Here is a 22544-nt window from a genome sequence, read left to right as displayed (position 1 = left end):
CGGAAAGGGGAGGGCAGCAGGTATGTTCATTGAATTGTTTGTGAATCTTTCTGTTTGGTTTCTAACACTCTGAATCCTCACGTTGCATGCCACAACTTGCTCCTGAACAGCTCCACAGGTACCAAAATATCACAGAACATCTTAACTATCTTCAGCCAACAAGAGCAAAGTCATTAGAGTAAAATAAGCAGGAGTCTCGGCTCATTCCTATTACTCCCTGTTGCACTAAGAGAAACCAACATTAAAAAGAAACAAAACCCACATGCAGCCCATCGCGACCTGCTGCAGAAACACCCGAAGGCACTGTTTCTCTCGTCTTTACCTCAGGAAAATTTTTTCAATATTGGAATTGGAGCCGCTCAGTTGGAAGGGTCCTTCAAGGACATCAAGTCCAAGTGCCCAGCCACCTCAAGGCTGCCCACAAGTTGAAGCATGTTACTGAGAGCGCTGTCCCACTGCCTCTTAAACAATGACAGGCGTGGGGCATCAACCACCTCTCTAGGAAGCCTGTCCCAGTGTCTGACCACCCTGAGGATGAAGAAATGTTTCCTCATGCCCAGTCTGACCCGCCCCAGCCCAGCTCCGTGCCGTTCCCGTGGATCCTGCCATCATTTCCCAGGAGCAGCGCCCAGCACCTCCCTGCCAGATGCAGCCCCAGTCACTACAACCTTCAGAGCTCCACCGTCGAGCCAGTTCATCGCCCAGCCAAGTCTGAACACGTTTCTCTCTCGGTCGGTTGGACTGGCAGCTCTGTGGCTTCCTGGGTCTTCTCTCATGCCCAGTTTGCAGACGGGTGTAGCGCTGGCAGCTGCTGCTAGTCAGCCTAGGAGGGCACCCCTCCTAGTTAGCTTGCTCAGTACCTGGGACAGGACACTGCTGGCAACATGCCCTAGGAATTCCCCAGATTTAGGTGTCACAGCAGCACGATATTCCCAATTTGTGTCTGGGAAGTTGAAGTCTCCTGTAAGGACAGGGTAACTGACCCTGAGATTTCCCCTAATTGCCCAGGGAACAGCTCATCCATGCTATCATCCTGAGTGGGCAGCCGACAGCAGACACCCACAACATCTGCTTTGCTATCCATCCCCATAATCCTCATCCAGAGGCTCCCCACTGCATCATCGCTAACTGCAAGGGCTGAACAGTCTAATCTCTCCCTTTTAGATTAAAATCTCACAGGGAAAAAAAACAACCCTTTTTCGGCTCTTCACACAAACTACAGTTCATTTGACTAAAAAGAATGTTTGCAATGTGTGCCATGTTTGTGTTTGGTGGGCTTGTAAATGTTCGGGAAAAAAAAAGGGTAAAAACAAATTGATTTTTAATTTCACAAAGTGAAAAACTGAGTTGAGGGAAGGGATACACATGAATACACTGATCTTGCAGGCAGAACGCCTGCGGCTGCAGTAACTACAGGATCTCAGGTCATTTAAGTGAAGCCTTTCTGATGCTCTCAGCATATCCCACCAAGCCTGTGACCTGAACTCCCACTTCTTCTGCCGCTATCTCTGCATATCCACTACCATCCCCTCCCTTTTTGGCTGAAGTAGGGAAATGGAGGAGAAAACCAGGCAAGAAGCTTCCCCAAAGGCACAGAAGGCGCCTTTGGCAGAAGGAGCACCCCGCCAGCTCTCCCAACACCCCACTATTCGCTTCAGCTTTCCTCCTCCTCCCACCAGGCCTCTCCCATTCCCCCAGACCCTCTTCCACCCAAATTGGGCTGAAGAGCAGAGATCAGGCACCCGCAGGACGGGGCTGTCCCGATGTCCCTGTGCCCAGCGTGGGTGCGCTGGGTGCATGTTGGCTGCTCGCTGATTTCTCCTCAGGAGCTGACAGCAAGGCAGAGCCATTCGGCTGCCACCTCTCCGAGGAGATCTTGGGGAGAAAAATAAAATAAAATAAAAGGAAAGAAGGAAAGAGTCGCTTCTTTTTAAGCAATGAACGGGAAAGGGAATTGACTCCAAGGCGTGTCTGGGGGCACCACGAGCCATGTGGGGCTGCTGAAGCCCCCCTGCTGCCTCCCCCCACACCTCGCCCAGCCCGCAGCCCTGCCAAGCGCTGCAACCCTCACGCAAACGCAGATTGAATAATTAAAAATTAAAAAAAAAAAAAAAAAAAAAAAAAAAAGAAGGAACGGCCAAGGCAGAGGCAGCACGGGAAGGAGGGAAGCAGGACCCGGAGGAGGAGGAGGAGGAGGAGGACGACGAGGGGAAGGGTGGCGGTGGTGGCGGCCGGGGCTGACTCACCCGCGCCGTGACCTTGTAGACGGTGTGGCCGCGGGGGTGCCGCCGCGGCTCGGTCACGGTGTAGAAGCGGGCCAGGTCCCCGCCGCGCTGCCGGGGGCTCAGCATGCTGCCCGCAGGGCCGGGCCGGGCCGGGCCGGGCTCAGCCGGGCCCCGACAAGGACGGAAGCGGCGGCCGGGAACGCCCCGACACGCCCCGGCCCGGCCGGGCCCGCCCCGCCGCGGGGAGCTCCGCCCGGCACCGGCACCGCCATGGGGGGGACGGGGGCTGCGTGCCAGAAGCTCTTTTCTCCTCAGAAAGAGCGGGCAGGCACTGGGATGGGCTGCCCAGGGAGTGGTGGGGGCACCGTCCCTGGGGGTGTGCAAGGAAAGGCTGGGCGTGGTGCCTGGGGACGTGGGTTAGTGGGGGGTGGTGGTGGTAGGGGATGGTTGGAGCAGGTAACTTGGAGGGCTTTGCCAACCCTAATGGTTCCGTGATTCTGAATCACATTGCTGGATGTTTCCTGTATTCTCCAGATTTCCCAAGCAGGACTTGGACTTTGGGCTCTTGTGCACGTATAGGTTTCCCATATAACTCTTCAGGGAGGGAGGCATCTTGCCGCAGTCCAAAGGAGCAGCTCGTGCTGCGAGACGTTCTCCTTCCACAGGCTGAACCTTCAGTTACTCGGCTGCTGTGGCGTCTGTACCAACGCAGATCTATACAAATATAGATCGCAATTCAGATAATTTGAACTGCTAAGATTATTTTTTATCACAGTATTTTAATATATTTAATAGTCTGCTATTAAAAACTCAGCTACTCATTAACAGGTTATTACTATCTCTGCAGGCCTATGCAGGCCTTTGACATAAAGAGAAGTATTTAATTGCATTTCTTTGTGAAATAGAAATGATAGCTGCTTACGAATAGTAAGCAGGTGTTTCCTTTGAGGATGACTGAGCTCCATTATGAACCTTTACAATATTCCCAATTATTGCTATGTAAATGAAAGTTCTTCCTCAATAATCATAATAATCCTCAGTTCCAGATCAGATTAACTGCTACAGATCTGGAAGTGCCATTCTGGAAGCTCACCTTTGAGTGAGCAGTTTCAGCATTTCACTGTTTGAAAAAAAACCAGCTCATTTGACAGTGGTTTCCCATGTGAAACCCTGAAAAGCCTAGCAAATTCGGGTCAGTCTCCAAATAGCAGTGTTCTAGTATCCACATACAGCTTCATCTTTGAAAAGCGCAACCCCAGAGGAAGGTCATTTTTCTGTGGGAGAATACAATGACTCTTCCGAACAACTCATAGGGCAGAAACAATACAAATGTGAGTTTTACAACATCCTGTCTCTTGTTTTTCTTTGGATTACTTTGGCATTCCCAGCTATCAAGTTACCTGAAAGATTCTTTATTGTTTTTATCTCTGAGAATTGCTTGGTTTTCATCTCTGAGAATTGCTTTGCACAGGGAACATTTTCTTAAGGAATGGGGAAGAGAGGAAACATTAATTCTTACAGTGACACATAATCCTTTCAGTGAAATTGAAGTTTCATTGAAAGAGACATTCGAAAAAAAAAAAATCCTCTGTTTGGAGCAATTTTAATGTATAAGTGATAGAAACACTGAGTTTTCTTTAAATCTGAAATGAAGGGGTTAGAATGATGTCAGAGGACATTTTATTACTCTCATCTTCTCTAATTTTAGCTGTAGGAAACTTGTGGCTTCTCAGATCACTTTTGTGGTGGCACCACATCCAAAAACCAAAAAGCTGGTTGAAAATAGGAAAGGGAACGTGGAAACAATTTCCAACATGAGATACTATGCATGTATTTGGTACAAGCAGTTCATACAACCTTCCAGTGCAATACTTAATAGTACATGATTAGACAACCAATTCCAGTATAAACTTGCTTATGAAGCAGCACTTGCTTATAATACCTCATAAGATGTGGTAGCTTTGAAGTTTTAATTCTACAAGCAGAAATCAGTGGAATCGAAGTCATTGATTAATCCCTAAGGAACGATATAATAGATCTCATTTAAATTGTAATAGCTAACTCAAAATTCAAAAGTTAGCAGTTTGATGGGAGGAGAAATGGAAACGAACCAGTAGAAGCTGAGGTGACAGGTGTGTATGTTGCAGCTGTTTAACTCCATGTCTGAAACAAGCTTTATGTATTTTGTACAGTTTCCATCTCCTTTATTTACCAGAGAATACACATATATTAGAACTGGAAAACCTCAGAAGGACAGTAAATATGATCAGATCTATGGAATAGCCTCTTCGTTTGGAACAGTGCAGAAGTTACTGGCACAGAAGAAGAAATAACATGATGGGATATGGTAGTGGTCCATGAAATCATGTTTGGCTTGGAGAAGATGGATGGGAATGGACTGATCAGTGTCTCTTTAAAGACAAGAGTCATAGGTGAGTGAAGTTGGTAGGAATGAGGTTAAAAAATAATAATTTAAAAAATAATTTGTCACATAATGAGCATTAGAATTGCAGGACTTGTCAAAGGGTGTTGTCGATGCAAAAAGTTCCCAAGTTCGAGTACTTTGGGGAGAGAGTCACTGAGAGTTACATAAATGACAAACACATCAGTCTTAGGAAATCTACAAAGCTCAAAACAACTAGATGCAGGAGTATTCAGCTGAAATTTGCCCAGTCCCTGCACATCTTCAGGCATCTGCTGCTATCCACCTTTAGAAAGCAGGAAACTGAGCTCTGTGGAGCACTGAGCTGAACCACCAAGGCTGTTCTCATGTTCAGCATAATCAATCAAAACATCCCTCGGTGAGTCAGTAGCCTCCATTCACTAGGGCGTTTCAGAAGCTCAAATGACTCATGAAAAACTTGGCTTCTAATTACAAATCAGAGAACTTGGAGATACCTATTTTGAAGAATAACTTTTAACATTGGATGGCTGACCTAGATATACAAAATAATTAGAGAAGAATACACAATCTGTAATTAAGCATTACTGGCTTATTAAGGCTTAACCTAGGGCAAAGCAAAAAATACCTTCAAAATTCAGAAAAGAAACAATTTGTATCATATGAATAGGTTAATCTTTTAGTTATCTTCTATTTTGTGTTTTCACAATTAATTTTATGCTTAACAACATATCTTTATCTTTTTCAAGTCTCGTCTTAGAAAAAAAATAAAATAAAATAAAGTTTCACCCATTCCCCTTTTCTAGCCTCACTACTGAGATTATTATTATTATGCAAAAGCTTTCAAAGCAACAGAGTAACCTGGGTGCCTTATACAGCATTGGGTGTCAAAATAGAGAAAATAACTACATTCTACAGGAAGATTCCCACTGCTCCTAAAAATAAGAGCAGCTTTTGCTGCTGAATCTATGGGTTTCTGTCTTCTGTTTTATAAATACACCCAAGAAGTAAGAATACTTCAAAAATATGGAAAAGAATAAATGAAAGAAATAATGTATGGATGGAAAATAACAGTTGAGAGTTCTTTACTGCTGACAAATTACAGAACCAGTAGCTTCACTCCCTTACTACCTTGTGACGAAACTAACAGAAAATCTTTACCTTTTGCCATTAAGTAAGCTGTGTTCAAGAATGAAAACCCAAAGTGAATTGGACACATCGCCTAACGTAACACTCTTAACATAATCACATTATTCCAGTTTAAGTGTTCCCTACCAGTCCTGGGAAAATCTTAAAGTGATTGCTTGCTTAAAGTCACTTGTATGAAAAAAATAAATAAAGGAATGCAGAGAAACACTATTTTGCTGAATTATACAGTTCCTGCACAGCATCTGCCTTATGCAGCGCTATCATATTTCATATGATTTGTGCTGTATTTTCTTGCAGTAAGCAGAGCCAGCATGTGCTTTGTCCTCAGAAGACCTCCAGGATGCATTTAACTCTGTGCAAGGCTGGCAGAAGCAGACCTGGTGGTTTCTGCGGCTGGTAGCTGCGTGTGCATCTGCAGAGCTGCCAGGGCAGGCAGGCTTCTGCTTCTTTCACCAGACTGGGACTCCCTACCAGCACAGAGCTTATGTGTGGAGCATTTTAACCCAGGAATGCTAAAATACAGTCTTGGGTGAGTGGCTTTTATTTTTCTGCAAACAGCAAGTGGCAGCTTGGAACAACCGGCAGCTCTGCCTCAAGATGCTTCAGGCCCTAGGGAATACATGGTAAAGACAGCATCCCACAGAGAAGACAGCGTATGGAAAATGCAGCATAAAGTCAGCGTTACATCTGCTTTCAATAATAATAATAATAAAAGGCCGAAAGTGAGAAGCGAGGCAGCCTACGACCCATCCCTCGGGGCACAACATGGCGCCCTCCCCCCCCCAGCCCGGGCCCAAGATGGCGGCCTGGCTTCATCGCCCCGGAGCCAAGATGGCCGCCGTCTGACTACAAGTCCCAGGGGCGAGCGGGCTGTGGGGCGCGGCCTGGCCGCCGCCCGCCGTGCTGTGCCGGGTAAGGGCAGGCAGGGAGCACGGCGGCGCCGGGCGGAGCTGGCGCCGTCCTGGGCTGACCCCTTCGGGGGGCACCGGGGCTGCGCGGAGCCGCCAGCGGGGCCCCGGCCCGCTGGGAGGTAAAAGGGCGGCGGGCGGGGGTCGCGGGATCGCGGGGCGCTGAGGGGCTTCGCCGGGCCCGGGAGCCGCCTGGGCGCTGTGGTGCGCGGGGAGCCGGCCTCGCTCCTTCCCTCCCGGGAGCCGCTCTGGGGCTGGCGGTGAAGCTGCCCGATGGTGGGCAGCCCTAAATAAAGCCTGGCAGGTGGCGGCCCTTTGCTGTTAGCAGCCGGCGGCATGCAGGGCAGCGGCCGGAGGGAGGAAGCGGAGGCGTCCCTGCTGGTCGCTACGAAAGCCTTCGTCTGGGGCTGTGCTTTGACAAAGCCTGCTGGTGGATTAAGTCTTTTTGGAATCCTTCTCTGTGAAGCGAGAGTTCCAGGAGTTCTCCTCACAGGAGAGGCAGCGCTTGCTTTGGGACCGCATCGTAATGCTGCGGTGCGTTGGGGCGGTATTGCACTTGTGCGACAAAGGAGCTGCTTCTAGTACATCGCAGTAAAAACTACTATTTCAGAACAAGCTGGTTTTGCCGAGTTGTATTTAAGTTTATTTGCTGGGCTGAATGACAGATAAGTTTTGACTTTACTTAAGGCATGTCAAACTCTGATGTCTTCTGCTCATAACCTCAAAATACGTCTTGTTGCTCAAACAATGAGGAAGCTGGGACAGTCTGATGGCACTTGGCTTCCTACGGTTTTGTTGAGACTGAGACTTTTCTTCCGGAGTGGGTGGGATTTCTATCTTTGTAGCATTAATCATTAAGCTGCAACTTTCTCACCTTCAAAGCAAACATTAATAATTCACATAGTAAAAACTTCTGTCTAAGCTGGTGCCTGAAAGGGGGAGAGCATCAGTACCCTCTGTTTCCCGGTCTTGTTGGCTTTGTGGCTGGAGCCAAGTTTGTGATTCTTTCTTTCAGGAAGTCAGAAACTTGCTTGAAGCGGTTTTCTGCTTCTTTTCAGATAACTTAATAATACAACACGCGGAAATGAGCTTTTGTAAAGATCATTCAGCTGAGCACTTGAAAGATGTGATGTTGAATTCAACAAGGCAGGGAACAAATTGTGGATAGCTATTAAGATGGGGAGTTTGAAAATTTTAAATGACATTTTTTATGCTGAAGGGAGGAAAGGAGACAAGATCAGTTCGTAAACTTCCCCTTCAGAAATTTCAACTTTTACCTGAACGATTTGCACGTGTACCAATTACATGTGTAATGCTAAATAAAAGGTTGTAACGTATAATTGGTATCTAAAAAAAAGGTTCTTATCCCATGGAGGTGAGTTAGAACTCAAAGGAAAATGAGTTAACTTGTAGGAAAAGATTACCTTTCATATGTCATGATTGTATCTACAGTCCTCTACATGCAGATCTAGTTGCATTTAGGTAATAAATCTTATGCTCTCTTTGATAGACACTCCATGCTGCCCCGTCACATGCAGAGGCTGGGCAGAGACTGGATTGCCCACTTGAACAGTTCTCAGGTATTCACTTCGAACGGCCCAGTTTCCACCTGCATGAGATGGGCTGGACATTATCCTCGGGCCTCGTTTCCTCTTCCTGTTCCAGTTGACTTCTCAGCAAACTGGAGGTTCCCTCCGTTTTTTGGACCTTGGAGGCAATTTCAGAACTTCAATTGGCAACTTGATAACTTTGCACAAAGTTCTTGTTTCCATCTACCGAACCCCAGTATGAAATCTGAGGGAGAAGAGCCACTGACAAAGAAGAGAAGACTTAGTGGTCAGCATGATACTCCAGCTCCTGAGGAAGAAACAAACTTCGCTAATCAGAAGGAAGCATCGTGTCTTTCTGTAGCACAGAACAAAAAAAGTGATAGCAGCAAGAAAGGTAAAAAAAAAAAAAAAAAAAAAAAAAAAAAAAAAAGCTCTTTGCTTGTTTTGTTTGTTTATTTATAACAAACTTGTTAGAAGCAATGTTTCCTGCAACTTGTGAGTTACTATTTTTCTTGGCACCTCTCCCAAGAAAACATCTGTCTTAATGTTACAGTTCTGTAATGCTGTCAGTAAATTGCTTTATTCTGTGATGTCAAACAGCCTGTCAGAAAGAAAGGTGTGCTGTACTTGGTGGCAGAGCAAATGCAACACACAAATACACCTACTCAACTCAGTAATCTACTTTCATGGAACTTGGAAGTGTCTGTGTTAACTTACTACACGTGACACCAAACGTTTCACTGAGTGTTTAGGGTATTAACAGTTCTGTCAACTATGAAACAGAGGGGCACAGTCAAGATTGTAAATTAAATAAATTACTTCTATAGCAAAGTAAAAGTTGTATTGTGCCTGAAAAGGACAACAGATGCCATCAGGATCCCAAAGGGCTTTTTGGACACAAATATCCACAAACATGAAGAATTCCTTCCTGAAGAATTAGAAAAGTCATCCATTATCAGGAGCTGAAGGAAGGGAGGCTGCTCCATGTCATTACTGCTGAGTTCTGCCTTAATCCCCTCCTTAGCAAGCATGGACTTTTTATCTGAGAGAGTGGTGGGCATTGTGGCCCATCCTAGTTATCTTTCATTCACACATTGTAAGGTGACAGTAATTAAAGGCACTCACTGAGGAGCAATGTGGCTTCTCTCCCACTATAAAAACAGTATTTAAAGCCTTGGTGTACTTTGCAAATAGTGGATAAAGTCCTGAATAATGTAAGCACGGGGCTGAAGTTTGCTACCCAAGTAGGGCAGATACTAACAGCTCTTGCTGTTTGTTGATAACACAGGTAACTGGGTCTTGGCACACTCTTGGATGAGCTGGAACATAGCTGAAAGGCATCTTTGATTGCAGTCTTCTTAAGTGGAGAAATACATAGCTGAAAAACAATTAGACACTTAATGGCGGACAGATATTCTTCTAAACTTTTGTGTACAAATAATAAATACTAAACTAGGTATGGCAGAAAGGCGAAGTAAGCCTTTTCAGAAGTTTTTGGTAATTCTGAGGCTTATAATTTCTTTAACCTCGCTGAGGAAAATCAACTTTGGTACCTGTTTTGGTACAAGATAGCTCAAGAGGCGTGTATGCTGTGCTAAGGGTGTGCCCCGGGCTGCCATACCCCATGGCCACTGGGGAGGCAATAGCATAAGCCTGCATCAGAGACTGGCTTTGGCTTACTGGTTTGACAGCCTCCAACAAGCAAGATGGTGTGGCAGGACAGCAGTGATCTCCTTGGAACGTGCCAGTTCCCTTATTTCACAGTCATTTGAAATTGAGAGCCTGTAATAGCTTTCTGGTGTGTTTCTTACTGATGCTTATATAAAGTTTATCTTAAATGGAGGGCCTGAATCAGTGCTAATCAAAAGAGCTTTGAGAATTGCTTAAGCAATTTCACAAATAGTTGTCAGTAGAATGATTTCCAATAGAAGTAAGTCATATGGTGTTATTACATAACTTGTTTTCTGCTGCGTGTGTTCTTAACAGGAACCATCAAAAGGCACTGGGAATATTTCTGTCAGCACAGTAAAACAATGAAGATCTTTGAAAATAAAGAAATTGACCAAAGCAATAGAGAAAGTGAAGCAAAATTTGATTTTACAGTCATGTCCTACAACATCCTCTCACAGAATTTGTTAGAAGATAACTCCCACCTGTACAAACACTGCAGGCAACGCTTGTTAATCTGGACATACAGATTTCCCAACATTCTGCAAGAAATCAAACAGCTGGATGCGGATGTGAGTACAAAATGAGCGTGTGAATGTTAGTATGAACTGATGAAATGGGGCAGCAAATGTCTGCTGTATTTTCTTTTAGTAAGTGGGCTGTCTAGTGAATCTTACTGAGCTTTTAGTTATCTCATGCTTAACAGCAGTTCTGCTTTATGCTTACACAATCAGTGTATTCTGTGTGATCCAAACTTGCAGCAAAGGCGAACTCTACAGTATGAATTACTCAGAGTTGCTTTTATTTTTTTAGAGCCATTTGTTAGACCAGGTAATAGAGAACTTGCTGTTGGGTGGGAATCCTTGGTTTGGCAGGCAGGCAGCCTCAAATGTTGTATTGACTTTTCTGATTGCATGAGGTCCTGAGTGACAAAACTGCTGTTTTCTTGAGATTAACATTCAAGGTTGTGAGAAAGGTGCAGCTGGTAGTAGTACCTATTTCCAATGAGACTCTGATCCAGAAGTATTCTTTCTGGCTGGTATTCTGCACCATTTGACTTGTGATCACGCTTACTGCTCTTTGCTACTGAGCCATACCTTTGAACACCTGCTTACAGCAGGGCTTGAAAAAATACCTCATCTTGTAGGGCTTTACATGTCCTTGGTTGGTTGGCTGTAGGTGTTTTTGTTTGTTTTAAGGACATTCAGTGCTTACTGTTAGTCAGGAAGTCAAGTCAAACTTTGCTTCAGTCATTGTTAAGGCCAGTGAAAGTTTGGTGATAGAGTTCAACCTGTTCACATCAGAAAACAGTGCTGAACAAATCCAAGTAAAGGCGTTAGAGCAGCCACCGAAAAGCTGCTTTGTTGTGCCACTTGGAAAATGCAGTCCTGTGAGTGTGTAGGCAGGAAGCTGAAGATGAAAGTCCTCTTCAGGAGGGGCTCTGGTGGGCATCTGCCTGGTGCTAGCAGCGGTGACAGATGTCTCCAGGAGGAAGGCTTGGAGCAAAAGCCAGCCCCTCTGGCAAAGAGTGGAGTGCTAAAGCCTGTGGAGCCACGCAACGCAAGACTGGGATGGAGTTGATGCCTTGTATTGCCTGCAGAGAAGATGGAGATGCCCTCTGTGCAGAGTAAATCCTTGCCAGAAGACATCAACTTGTAACTGAGTCATTGTTTTGAACTGTAACCAAGAGGGCTTCTTGTTAAAGCTGGGTAGAAACATCAGACTGATGCTTCAGGTTGTGCTCTTGTCTTTGAGACCTTGAATGAGTTGATGTCAGCTGGATAAGCAGTCTTGCTGATGCTCAGTAAGCACTGCTAACTCATTGCCCTTCAGGAGCTCAGTCCTTTGTCAGAGTCCCAAGGTGGCTGTAAATCTGTGTGTAACTGCAGTGTGTGGGGAGAAGGCTCCAGATGCTCAGAACTTTCTTAATGGACTATTTTGGGGCTGATCTTCAGTTCAGATTGTCATAAAAAGGAAAATTCTCATCCACTTTGTAGTTAAAGGAAAGTGTGTCCCTGGCTTCTTTATTCCATTGCTGTTATTTAGCTTTATTCAGTTTATGTCTAAACTGCTGAGAATGTATTAACAGGTCGCTGCTTTGATTAAATTGAATTTTACATCTGAAAATGTGTCTGAGAAAGGCGGGGAGGAATTGGAGTCCTTTTCACAATTTTAAGGAGGTTTTTCTATAGGAGAGTGAATCCTTTTGTAGGATTATAGAGGCAAAAATCTGAAATACTTTTTGTGTTGTTTAAGCCTGTAAAGACTGCCAACAGAGAGATCAATTAATATCTTGACCAACATCTTTTAACTGTAAACTTTTGCCTTAGGTACTTTGTTTACAAGAAGTCCAAGAAGACCACTACAGAAAAGAGATCAAGTCAAGTTTGGAATCCCTGGGTATGATGAAATTCTTATTACTTTTTTTTATGACCACTTTTTCTTTTTTCCTTCTGATACTGCCCTTGTCACTCTGTCATATAAATCGGTGGCAAGGGACAAGCTGACAGGGATGTCATTCTATGGTGGTTTAAACTCACTGAAATCTTATTTGCACCCAGTCCCAGGGCCCCGCTCCCTTCCCGGCGCTGGTACTTGTTTGATGCCATGAGGAGCCTGCACTGATTTATTTTTTCTTTATTTCTTAGTAGTCTAGCTCCCAGAACCAAGTGCAGGTAAAGAAGGCAGCATAATGGCAGCACTGACCTAAATCAGCTTGGAATGTGGAATAGCAGTGCAAGGCCAGGCTCCTGTGGGCAAGGGAGCTTTTGGTCAACTCTGCTTTATGGGGCTGTACTTCATGAATTTATGTGGCACGGGCTGGGCAGAGAAGTGTTTTAAAAAAAAAAAAAAAAAGTATTGTGGCAAGATATTTAGTTCTTTCTTACACAGATAAGGGGTCATTAAAATCTGAGTTTCAGCTCTGCATAGAATAAATAACTTGGTAAATTACTATTTTCAGGTGGACTTACATGAACTCCAGTTCTGTCATTTGATAGGTGTCTCAGTTTTCCTGTTGCAAGCTTGCCTCTTGCTGCTAACTGGATAATTGCATAATTGTGTAAATATGTTGAAGCATTTGATAGTCTATGAATCATTTTAGACAGTGATTTATGACTTACGGTGATTATTGCTTTTGATTGGAAGACTTCACTGCTAGTGTTTTTAAACCATTATTGTAACATTCAGAAAAAAAACTTCAGTACGCAAATCCACTTTTATGGGACTTGGGGTTTAGATTTTGTTTCAGTGTTTTTGTTTGTTTCTTGTTTTGTTTTTCTACATGAGGAGAGAACGTGCTTCGTATTTTTGAACTATTTCGATGCTTATACATTACAGTAAATTTGGTCTAATGCCTTTTGCAGGTTGTTGTTTTTTTTTTTAATTGAAGTTAGGACAAAGTCTTGTGTACACTTTCCTTCCTGAATCATATTTTGAAGCCTGAATCATATTTTTAAACTTTTGAAGAAAAGTTTAGATCTTTCTTAAGAAGTTGATTCTTGGCATACAGAGAAGGAATAAAATGAATGCTAAGGATACCTCTTCATATATGAATTGTTAATGACATTAAATAATTTCTCATTTAAAGAATATGAGATAAATACCTTTATATAAACTTGTTTACATTTTTAGCTGAACTTTACTTTGGGCAGTTAATGTTGAACTGTTTTCCCATCTTAGGGAAACCACTTCCCTTGGTAAAGCAACTTTCTTCTGAAAACAAGAAACAATGGGGATGGTCCCTATCAATTTAAAGTATAAATGGGAACTAGGTTTTATGTACTTTGTTTTTATCATGACCCAGATTTCTTGGTATTCCTTTCCTGTCAAAAGCCATTAAAGCTGGAGTTTCTATAGGGAAATTGTGATGAATATTGTTTATGAACTCTGTTCCCAGCTTTGTATTTAGTGATGCCAAATAATTCCCATTAAAATCAGCTTTCCTCCAAGGCAATGTCTGAGACTTTTACCTCATAAGTCCATGATGGATATTGAAGAAACACAGTGGACATCCCTTATCTTTGGTAGAAATAGACTGGATCTACACTGCTGTGGGAGAAAAGTAGCATGAAGTCTTTCTAATTTTTATATATATTTTTTTTTATCTGTACTTTTTTAACTTATCTGTACTTACACAATGGCATTTTATGTTTTTAATTGAAAAATTTCTTGCAGGGTATCACTGTGAGTATAAAATGAGGACTGGGAGAAAGCCTGATGGCTGTGCTATTTGCTTCAAAACTTCCAAATTTAGCCTGATCTCGTCAAACCCCGTGGAATTTTTTCGCCGTGATATTCCACTCTTGGACAGGGACAATGTGGGACTGGTGTTGCTTTTGCAGCCTAAATTTCAGTGTAAAACTAATGCTGCCATCTGTATAGCCAACACACATCTGTTGTATAACCCACGGAGAGGGGACATCAAGCTGACCCAGCTTGCAATGCTCCTGGCAGAGATTGCTAGCGTGGCCCCTCAGAAGGACGGTACCTTCTGTCCGATTATCATCTGCGGTGACTTCAATTCTGTTCCTGGTTCCCCACTGTACAGGTTTATAAAGGAAGGAAAGTTAAATTATGAAGGACTTGCTATCGGGAAGGTAAGCTGTGCTTTTTGTTTCTCATTTAAAAAAAATAAAAAGGTTAATGCTGATTAAAAAGAAATTTGTAAGTGACATTAGAATATGATAGATGGATTTGTGATTGATACTGCAGTGTTAGTAATCTTGGTTTCCCTTGCAAAGGCTGTAAAGCAAAAGTTACTGTGAAGTTAAGCCTGGGTCTGTTAGCTGTGCCTTACAGAATACTGTCTGTTTCATTTCAGCATGCTGGAAGAATTTGCCAAGCAAATTAATTGTTCTCAAAAGGCAGTTAGCCACAAGATGATGGTATCGCTGTTTCTAAGTGTCCTGGTCTTTAAATAGGATAAAATAAGTACTTAATCAAATATGTACCGTGTTCTCTCTGGAAAGATGACTTCTGTTTTAGATGAAGTGTGAATTAAAGTGGTTAGAATAACTATAAAACTCAAACTATGATTAGATGCTGAACATAAACTGTGTGAGGTTATATGGTTTTCTTTTTAAATTCTTGTACGTAGCTGTTGGATATGCCAAAAGCTATTTAATAGAAAGCAACTTGAGTACATACAATGAGAAAACAGGAAAACAGGAGCTTTTGTTTGTTGCTAGTGGGCTGTTGTTTCTAGCCCCTCTTTGACTTTACTTGCTCTGAGAAGAATAAGCATCATGAAGATGAAGTGTCTGCTAGGGAGATGTTTATTCTCGGTCCTGTTATGTTGCTAGAAGCGCTCTTGGTAGTTTCTCAGCTTTGTGTCACGAGAACTGTCTTGGAAATCTAGGTATCTGCAAAAAGTTTGGTAAGAGTTAACAAAAGAAGTGTACATAAGGAGAGTTTAGTGTTTTTATAGAGACTTGACAAACCATTACAGAAGATTTATTCTAAAGAGCTGAATTTCGTGTAAAAATTTAAAGTTTACAGAATTTTTCCATGTTTTTTTTTTAATCAGATTTCTGTATGAAAAAAAGCTTGTTGTCTTTCTTAGGTTTCTGGACAAGAACAGTTTCCAAGGGGACAAAGAATCTTATCTATTCCAATTTGGCCAAAAAAATTAGGTATTTCACAGAGCTGTGTATATGAGATAAAACAGCAACAAAAAGAAGAAAATGCAGGTCAGTTTGGGGGTTGATGAATTTTGTGGTCCTTTGAAAATATCCTGCAGGCAGCACTGAAAAACAGAAGGTCTTTTCTAGTAGAGGGGAAAAATGAGCCTTGAGCTTGCAAAAAAAAAAATCATCGGTGAGCTTGTTAGAGGGTAAAGTTATTTGTTCATGTCAGTATTTGCAGGTTTGAATCTTTTAGAAGACACAAATACTATTAAGGAGCTGATCCATCATAATTAAACAAATGGGAAAAGCAAGTGGTTCCTGAGTGTTAGCACATCTCTCATCCACCTTTTTTTTTTTTCTGTGACAAACAAAATAATTTGAAATGAACTCTTTGAAGGGAATTATAATAATGGAACAGAATAATTTAATCCAGATCTGTGAATTTTATCTTGCTTGCTGCAAGAAATAAATGTACTTAGAGATATAACAGGTGGCTCTTCTTATTCTGTAGCTTTTCAATACAGGTCTCACCTATATCCTATTTTTTAAATGTAAATTGAATGTATTTTTGTTTTGCAGGAGAAAAAATGGAAGAAGCAAAGTTGAACGATACTAAGGAGATTGTAAGAACATCTGAAAAGTATGTTTTTGTGGGGAGGAAGAAATTGAAACCATGGACTGGTTCTTAGTTTTTGGGGTGGGGGATATTGTTTGGGTTTTGGTTTGAGGCCAAACTTGCATCTGATTCCAGACATGGATACAAGATGCTCACCCAACTCAGTCTGCCCGTCTGGCAAAATAATCACTGTGTGTCCTGACAGGAACTTGCAAGAATTATTTCAGAATGCAGAGAAGAGGTATCAGTGCTGGTTAAGAGGGTATTTTCTATCTCTTTCTTAAAAGAATGCATCTCGTATTTTTGTCACTTCTTGGCATAAGCAGGACATCTCAGCTTGCTCTGTAATCACATCGTAGAAAACCAGTAAACGGCAGTCCGGTTGCAGAAATCATGTAGTCGTGGATGGTTTTGTTTGTTTGTTTTTAGAGGAGTGTTGTCTTGCTGCTTGTGTTGGTACATTTCTCTCTCTACTGTTCTTGAGATGCTGGTTTACAGGTGCTAGTTAAATCCTGTAATACAGTGTCACATTTTAATAAAACAGGGAACTGGAAAGGTCAGAAGTTCTTCCTGTGGGAGAACTGAAGTTTTTGGAGTCCCCAAAACTTGTAGTGTGTCTTTTTTTGTTTGTTTTTGGGGAGAGGGTATGGAAGAGGGATCTTTAATGTAATTATTGATTTGGTAGTATGATTCCTATTCAGATAAAATAATTGCCAGTAAAACTGAAGGAAGAAGCCATCACTAGACTGTTTTGAAGAAATATATGGCTGCTATTTGAAAAGAGGAATATATTTACATTTACCGAACTGGTGGAAGTATTTAAAATAAGGCACAGAAGGAGGAAGCTACCATAACTGTGTATGTGTGATATCAGGCTCCAAGTTAGGCATTTCTTCTAATCAGAAATGAGATCTTGGTATCACACATGGCTGGTAGCCACCTTAAAACCCCTGGTAATAGAAAAGGTAAGTAATGGCATTTCTGAGAAAAGTAGAAGGTAATCTGGGAAACCCTCTGCTACAGTGTAAATCCCTAGCATGCCACGTGTTGAAGACTGACTGCAGGTTTTTTGCTTCATCTTAAAACGAACATGAAATAACAAGGCTGATCAAAGTTATTCCCTAGCTTTGATCTGAAGAGTGATTAAATGGACTTGGGTCGTCTTGGCTTAGAAAAAAAGACAGCTGGGAAGGGATAAACAGGAAAACCCTTAATAGCTAGCAGAACATGAATAAAAATGGAAGGGGTAAGTAGGAAGTATACCAATCATGACAAATTTCCAGGCAGTAGCCATAAAACCGGTAAAGGTTCTTTGTCTCCCTGCACAGATAAAATTACCTGCTAAGCGTTGTAGAAGTTTCTAAGAAATAGTAAGGAAAGCTCACAGAAGAAAAGTCTGTTGTATGTGGTTTGCCTAGAGTGGATGCAACACTGTTGGCCAGGTTGTGAGCTGCAGGATTGTTGATAATTTGGATGTTCTCCAGTGACCTGTGTTCCTGTAGGCATCACAGTTGTTACTCCCAGCCTGTGTTTGCTGCTGGCTGGTTCAAGCAGTTAGGGCAGGCTGCGATGACTCCGTAAAGCTGTGCTTCTGCTGACTGTGGATGAAAAAGTTCATCAAAATGCAGGAAGCAGAAACGCATGGAAGCTGCAATGGATAACCTGTAGTAGCAGAATCAATGGAAAAGAGGAGCTTATTCCCCAGCAATTTCCAGAGCAGAAATTACTACCCCTCTGTATTGTACTCACTGTCACCCAGGCAGGTGATATGCTGATTTTATTTTTTTTAAAAAAAGCTTGGTTTTAACCAGAATGTATTGCAGATCAGGTTTAAAATGCAGCCCATGCAGGGCAAGGCAGGTACAGCTGAGGGAAGGGTGATTTGCTAGAAGATGCAGTTGTGTCTTTTTTCAGGATTGAAAAACCAGGTGAGATGAGGTGGGATGAGCTGGAGTAGTGTGATAGGTGATGGGAAGACACAAAATAAGAGCCTAAGTAGAAGAAAAATCAGGCATAGCCTAATGTAAAAATACCTGATAGCTTTGTTTAGAAAAAAAAAAATAAATCTTTATTTCTCTGTATGCCCAGTTAGATGAGTTCAGTTAGTCCCTTTTCATATAAGCTATTCTCATAGACACTTCTACTCATGTTTCAGGGAGATATAGCACAATGAGGGCATATGAGATCTTAAAGTGTGGATGGAGTTGATCCAGTTTTGATAGGCTTTTAGGGTATCTGCCATTTACTTGAAAAAGCTGTTTTCATTTTACCTTCAGAGGTTTGGGTCCCTAAAGCAGAAGGTGGTGGGATTGATTGCTTAAGAGAAGCACAAAGGCTGTATAACCTACATATCCTGAAGATGATTTTGTTTGAACTAGAAACTTTTTGGTGTTTCTTCATTGCTTGTTCTTTCTAGGAAATGCAGGAAAATTAAATGTTTTTCTTTGACTCTGTTTAGGTTGTCTTCAAAATTGCGGCACCATTTTAAGTTGTCTTCAGTGTATTCTCACTACTTCCCTGAAACTGGGATGCCAGAAGTAACAACCTGTCACTCCCGAAGTGCAGTCACAGTGGATTATATCTTCTATTCTGCAGCAAATGATGATGATGCTACCCAGCCAGGTAAAGAAATCAGCTTTTAATTACTTTTTTAGAAATGCTAAAAGGGAACTTCCAGATCCTGTTGTAAGGGAAACACAGTGACAATTTGATCTGTATCAAACATCTCAGGGGTTTGTGGTGTTGTTTTGAAGCAAAAAACTTCTACCTTTTACAAATTACCTGAGAAATGTGTCTGGCCTTGTAAACTTACCACAGCTGGATGTAGAGTCCCACACAGGGCAAACTCTTTCAACTTGCTAAACATTCCTGTAGTTGCTATCTCAGCCTGGAGACCACGAGCAGAGGAAACAGAAAAGCAGCAACGTAAGTAGCACCTAGGAAATACTGGTGTCAGTAACACATGCAGGATCTCAGTGGCAAAATAGCAATTTATGATGTACATTAAAGTTTATTAATGAACGATTTCTTAGAAAATTACTTTTAAGGTAGGTTTGATGTAATGTCTGTCAAGCAAATGACCTCATGTGCCTTTCCTCTGAGAGCAGACACTGGCACATGCCCAGCTGTCCCTCTCCCGTTGCAGTTGCAGCTAAAACTCACCAGATGGTGCAAGAAAGACACGGTGCCTCTGCGGGTGTATTTCTTCATGGGTAGTAGCAGTATCATCCTTAATTGCTTTTGTGTTCTTACCATGGATATTCCTGAGCAGATTTTCCATGTGAGGCTTTCCATGCTATAAAAAAGAAAAGACTTTCCATGTTACAGTTAGCTGTGTGTTTTATGTCATTGTCAAAGAACCTTGCACAGTGCAGCACTATCAGATAAATTAATGGCTTTGCAGAACTCAGAGCAAAGAAAGCCGGGTTCTGCTCCTGCTCCCAGTGTAGGTTGCAACTGATGTTTATAAACTAACATTCATTTCAGCATTGGAAATGAAAATGCCACCTTCATCTCTCACACCCTGAGTCTAGGCTGTTAAAATTCACTGAGTCAATACACAACAGTCTCATTTGTCTTGACATGCACAGCAAATACTGTGTTATTGTAAAGTAACAAACACAAAAGCTTTAAAACGCAGAAATAAAAGTTCTGAAAAGCTGGATGACAAATGTCTAAGCTCAGTCTGGATTGTGTGACATGAGTGCTGTGTGGTTTCAGTTGGTTTCAGTGCAGCACCTTGCAAAACGGAATCCTAATTCACATGCCCATGCATTTTGTTGCAGCACCAGTGCCCCAGCAGAACTGTAGCACTTCTTTCTTCCTGCATGGCTTTTCAAATAGATCTTTCACCCCATGTCAGAGCATAGAATATGAGTAAACTTGAGTTCTCAGAGTAATGTAAACTAGTGTAGTTCTCATTCATTAGTTTTCAGTTCGGATTTTTCAGTTTTCTGATTCCTGTCATTGGATGTCCGTTGTGGAAAGTTGTCCAAAGTCAGAAGTGACTTAGATGTGGTCCGAGGCTGGCTGATCACTTTTTTTCCCCCCATTAAAGGTGTTGGGGGTTTTTCGGCAGAGTTCTGATGCTGTGGTTTGTGTTATGCTTAGCTAAGGATTTTGGACTTGCTGTGAAAGCAGGGTTCAGCACCTACCTGGCTCCTTCGGGATTCGATTTTGCTGGTTGCAGAGTGCCCTGAGCCAAAATTAATTGCTGCACGTGGACCAAGCTGTCTGTAGTAACAAACTGCTGCTTTATGGACATTCGGGTGCTGTGCCAAATGATAAACTTGGCTCGAGAGCTGGGAAGACGTGCTCTGGAGCTGCTGAGGCATCTTTGCAGTGAAAAGGCTTTTCTTCAAAGCAGTGGTAAACAGCTGCTGGGCTGTTAAAGGCCTGGAAAGCTGGCAGTTGGCTAAGGAGTGAGGATGTTGAACTATCTGAGGAGTTCAACAGTTGCTGGATAATCCTTTAAATACCCCTGCTGCTAAGACAGTACCTAAAAAGGTTCAGTCAGGAGGATCTAAATTTGCTGTTCATTTTCACACCGACTTTTTTTTTTTGTCAAAGTTGGAGCTGCTGTTTGTGCTGTACCTGAAAAGCACTTAACCCTTCAGTATTTATTATCTCTGCGCTCTGAAAGCAGTAGCTAGGGCTGCTGAATAGTCCTTTTCCTCAAAGAGACAGCTTAAGAAGCTTGAGTTTGTTGACGCATCACTGCAGGATCTTATTCTGAATGGAATTCCTTTACTTGACTCAAAAGCTTATTAATTCTTGCTGCTGATAGCTTTCAGTTTCTTTGATAACAGATTTTAAGCATATTGTAATAGTAATGTGTAATAATGACAAGGCTGTCAGTCATCTTCCCCTCTTCCATGAACAATGTGGTGCTTTTGGTATCTGGAGGGTGTTTCGGTTTGTTGTTTTTTTTGCCATTATAGAAAGTAGCAGGAAACACCAGAGAAAGATCCATTTCTTATGAAGAGCAGTTAGGAAGGGAGATACCAGAAGGCTTTTTTCCTCAGTAATGAAACCATCTGCTGCCTGCTGGAGAATTGTATGCTTGCGGATACAGAAATAAAATGTTAATGTGAAACGGTAACTCTCAAAAGATCCTTCATTTTGCAAATGTCAGCACTGTTTAACCATGCTGTTAGGCTGGAGTTTAAGACTGGATTGTATGAGGCTTTTTCAGGGAAATTCCAATGGACAAATCAATCCCTTTCCCTGTCTACCTCCAGTTATCCTTCTGAAAAATGGAGGGGCAGTATCTTTCGGAGTACTTTAGCTCTACTGGTCATAAGTCCTATTGTGAGGGTACAGTAACAAACTGAGAGAATTTCCAAAACACCTTACTGGTGATTTTGCATGGAACAGTAATCACTTTCAATTATTTTTTGTTGTGTTTTCTTCTTTCTGAATATGTATGAATGTGATTTTTAATAGTTAGTCCACACTGATGAATGTTTCTATTTTATTTTTTTTTAATATTAGGAGCAGTGGATTCTTTTCGTGGAGGTCTGAAGCTTCTTGGTAGGCTGGCACTTCTAACAGAGAAAGATCTCTGGACTGTTAACGGTCTGCCCAATGAAAATAACTCTTCTGACCACCTGCCATTGCTAGCAGAGTTTAGGCTTATTGAGCGGTAATAACCAAAGGAACTTTTGTGTAGCTAAAGTCAGCTTCACCTTCTCTCTTCATGTGAGTTTTATTTTTAAGGGTTAATTCAAGCACTGCTGGTCCGGTTTAAACAGGTTTGCATGCGTGCTGATTTGTTAGTGTTGTGTAAAGTAGACTTTTTAGAGACTTTTTTTAAACGTTTAAATGACTTCATGAAGTCTTTGAGGCAAAAAAAAAAAAGTTTACATTAGCTTCCTTTGATAATGGAAAACATCTGTGCCAGTCTTAAAATGGCATTATTTTTCACATAGTGTAAATGGTTTTTATTGTAAATATGAGTAAAATTGATTATTCTCTGACAACTGTGTCATTCTTTGAGCAAAGGGAAGTGAGTTTGTGTGCATGCCCCATTTTGCAGTAAGTTAAAAGTAATGCTTTATTACAGAGTTGCTCTGCAGATGCTTTCATCTGAATAATTCTGCAAAGGAATTTCCTTTGTTACTTGTAGCCAGGGCAGAGGCTGCAGGGTTGGACCTGGATAGTTTTGCCAAAGGCAAATACTTACACTCTTAAAATTACTTCTTAAACTTCTAAAAAGTCACTGTGACACTTTAAATGGCCAAATTCAAGGCAGTAAACATGACAGCCTTCTGAAAACATACCCCTCTCCCTGGCAACCCATTCAGGAAGTAAGATTTTTTTCTATTTCATTAGGGTATGTTGTTAGGGAAACGGACAAGGCAGTACTGAAAGAATACACAGCAAGGGAGTTTCAGGGTTT

General features: G+C 42.1%; 2 protein-coding genes across 7 annotated transcripts in view; one reads left to right on the top strand and one right to left on the bottom strand.

Annotated features, from left to right (window-relative positions):
- RPS6KC1 (ribosomal protein S6 kinase C1) overlaps positions 1 to 2389 on the bottom strand; it is a 90533-nt gene extending 88144 nt beyond the window's left edge. For 3 of the 4 annotated variants that reach the window (XM_084512542.1, XM_084512543.1, XM_084512544.1), the window contains exon 1: positions 2247 to 2389. In XM_084512542.1, the coding sequence (XP_084368668.1) occupies positions 2247 to 2351 (105 nt within the window). In that variant the 5' untranslated portion in view covers positions 2352 to 2389. The remainder of the gene's footprint in view (positions 1 to 2246) is intronic. The other variant, XM_084512545.1, reaches the window with a different exon arrangement.
- A 4182-nt stretch (positions 2390 to 6571) lies between these two features.
- Positions 6572 to 22122, top strand: ANGEL2 (angel homolog 2). Of its 3 annotated transcripts, none has more exons than XM_084513818.1 (9): positions 6572 to 6687; positions 8194 to 8627; positions 10220 to 10473; positions 12232 to 12301; positions 14078 to 14499; positions 15465 to 15591; positions 16108 to 16168; positions 18603 to 18766; positions 21638 to 22122. In XM_084513818.1, the coding sequence occupies exons 2-9, from the start codon at positions 8201 to 8203 to the stop codon at positions 21790 to 21792; spliced, it is 1680 nt and encodes a 559-aa protein (XP_084369944.1). In that variant the 5' UTR covers positions 6572 to 6687; positions 8194 to 8200; the 3' UTR covers positions 21793 to 22122. The 3 variants fall into 3 exon arrangements, with proteins under 3 accessions (XP_084369944.1, XP_084369943.1, XP_084369942.1); XM_084513817.1 differs by lacking the exon at positions 6572 to 6687 and adding an exon at positions 6699 to 6805; XM_084513816.1 differs by lacking the exon at positions 6572 to 6687 and adding an exon at positions 6881 to 7217.
- The last annotated feature ends 422 nt before the right edge of the window (positions 22123 to 22544 follow it).

Source organism: Aythya ferina, assembly GCF_964211825.1.
Source record: "Aythya ferina genome assembly, chromosome: 3".
In the NCBI taxonomy this organism is placed as follows: domain Eukaryota; kingdom Metazoa; phylum Chordata; class Aves; order Anseriformes; family Anatidae; genus Aythya; species Aythya ferina.
Note: the sequence above shows the minus strand (reverse complement) of the source record. Positions and strands in the feature narration are given on the sequence as shown.

Coding starts and splice junctions, on each gene's coding strand:
- ANGEL2 (XM_084513816.1), top strand. Junction 8,628..10,219: donor AAGTGATAGCAGCAAGAAAG/GTAAAAAAAAAA, acceptor TGTTCTTAACAG/GAACCATCAAAAGGCACTGG. Junction 14,500..15,464: donor AAGGACTTGCTATCGGGAAG/GTAAGCTGTGCT, acceptor TGTCTTTCTTAG/GTTTCTGGACAAGAACAGTT.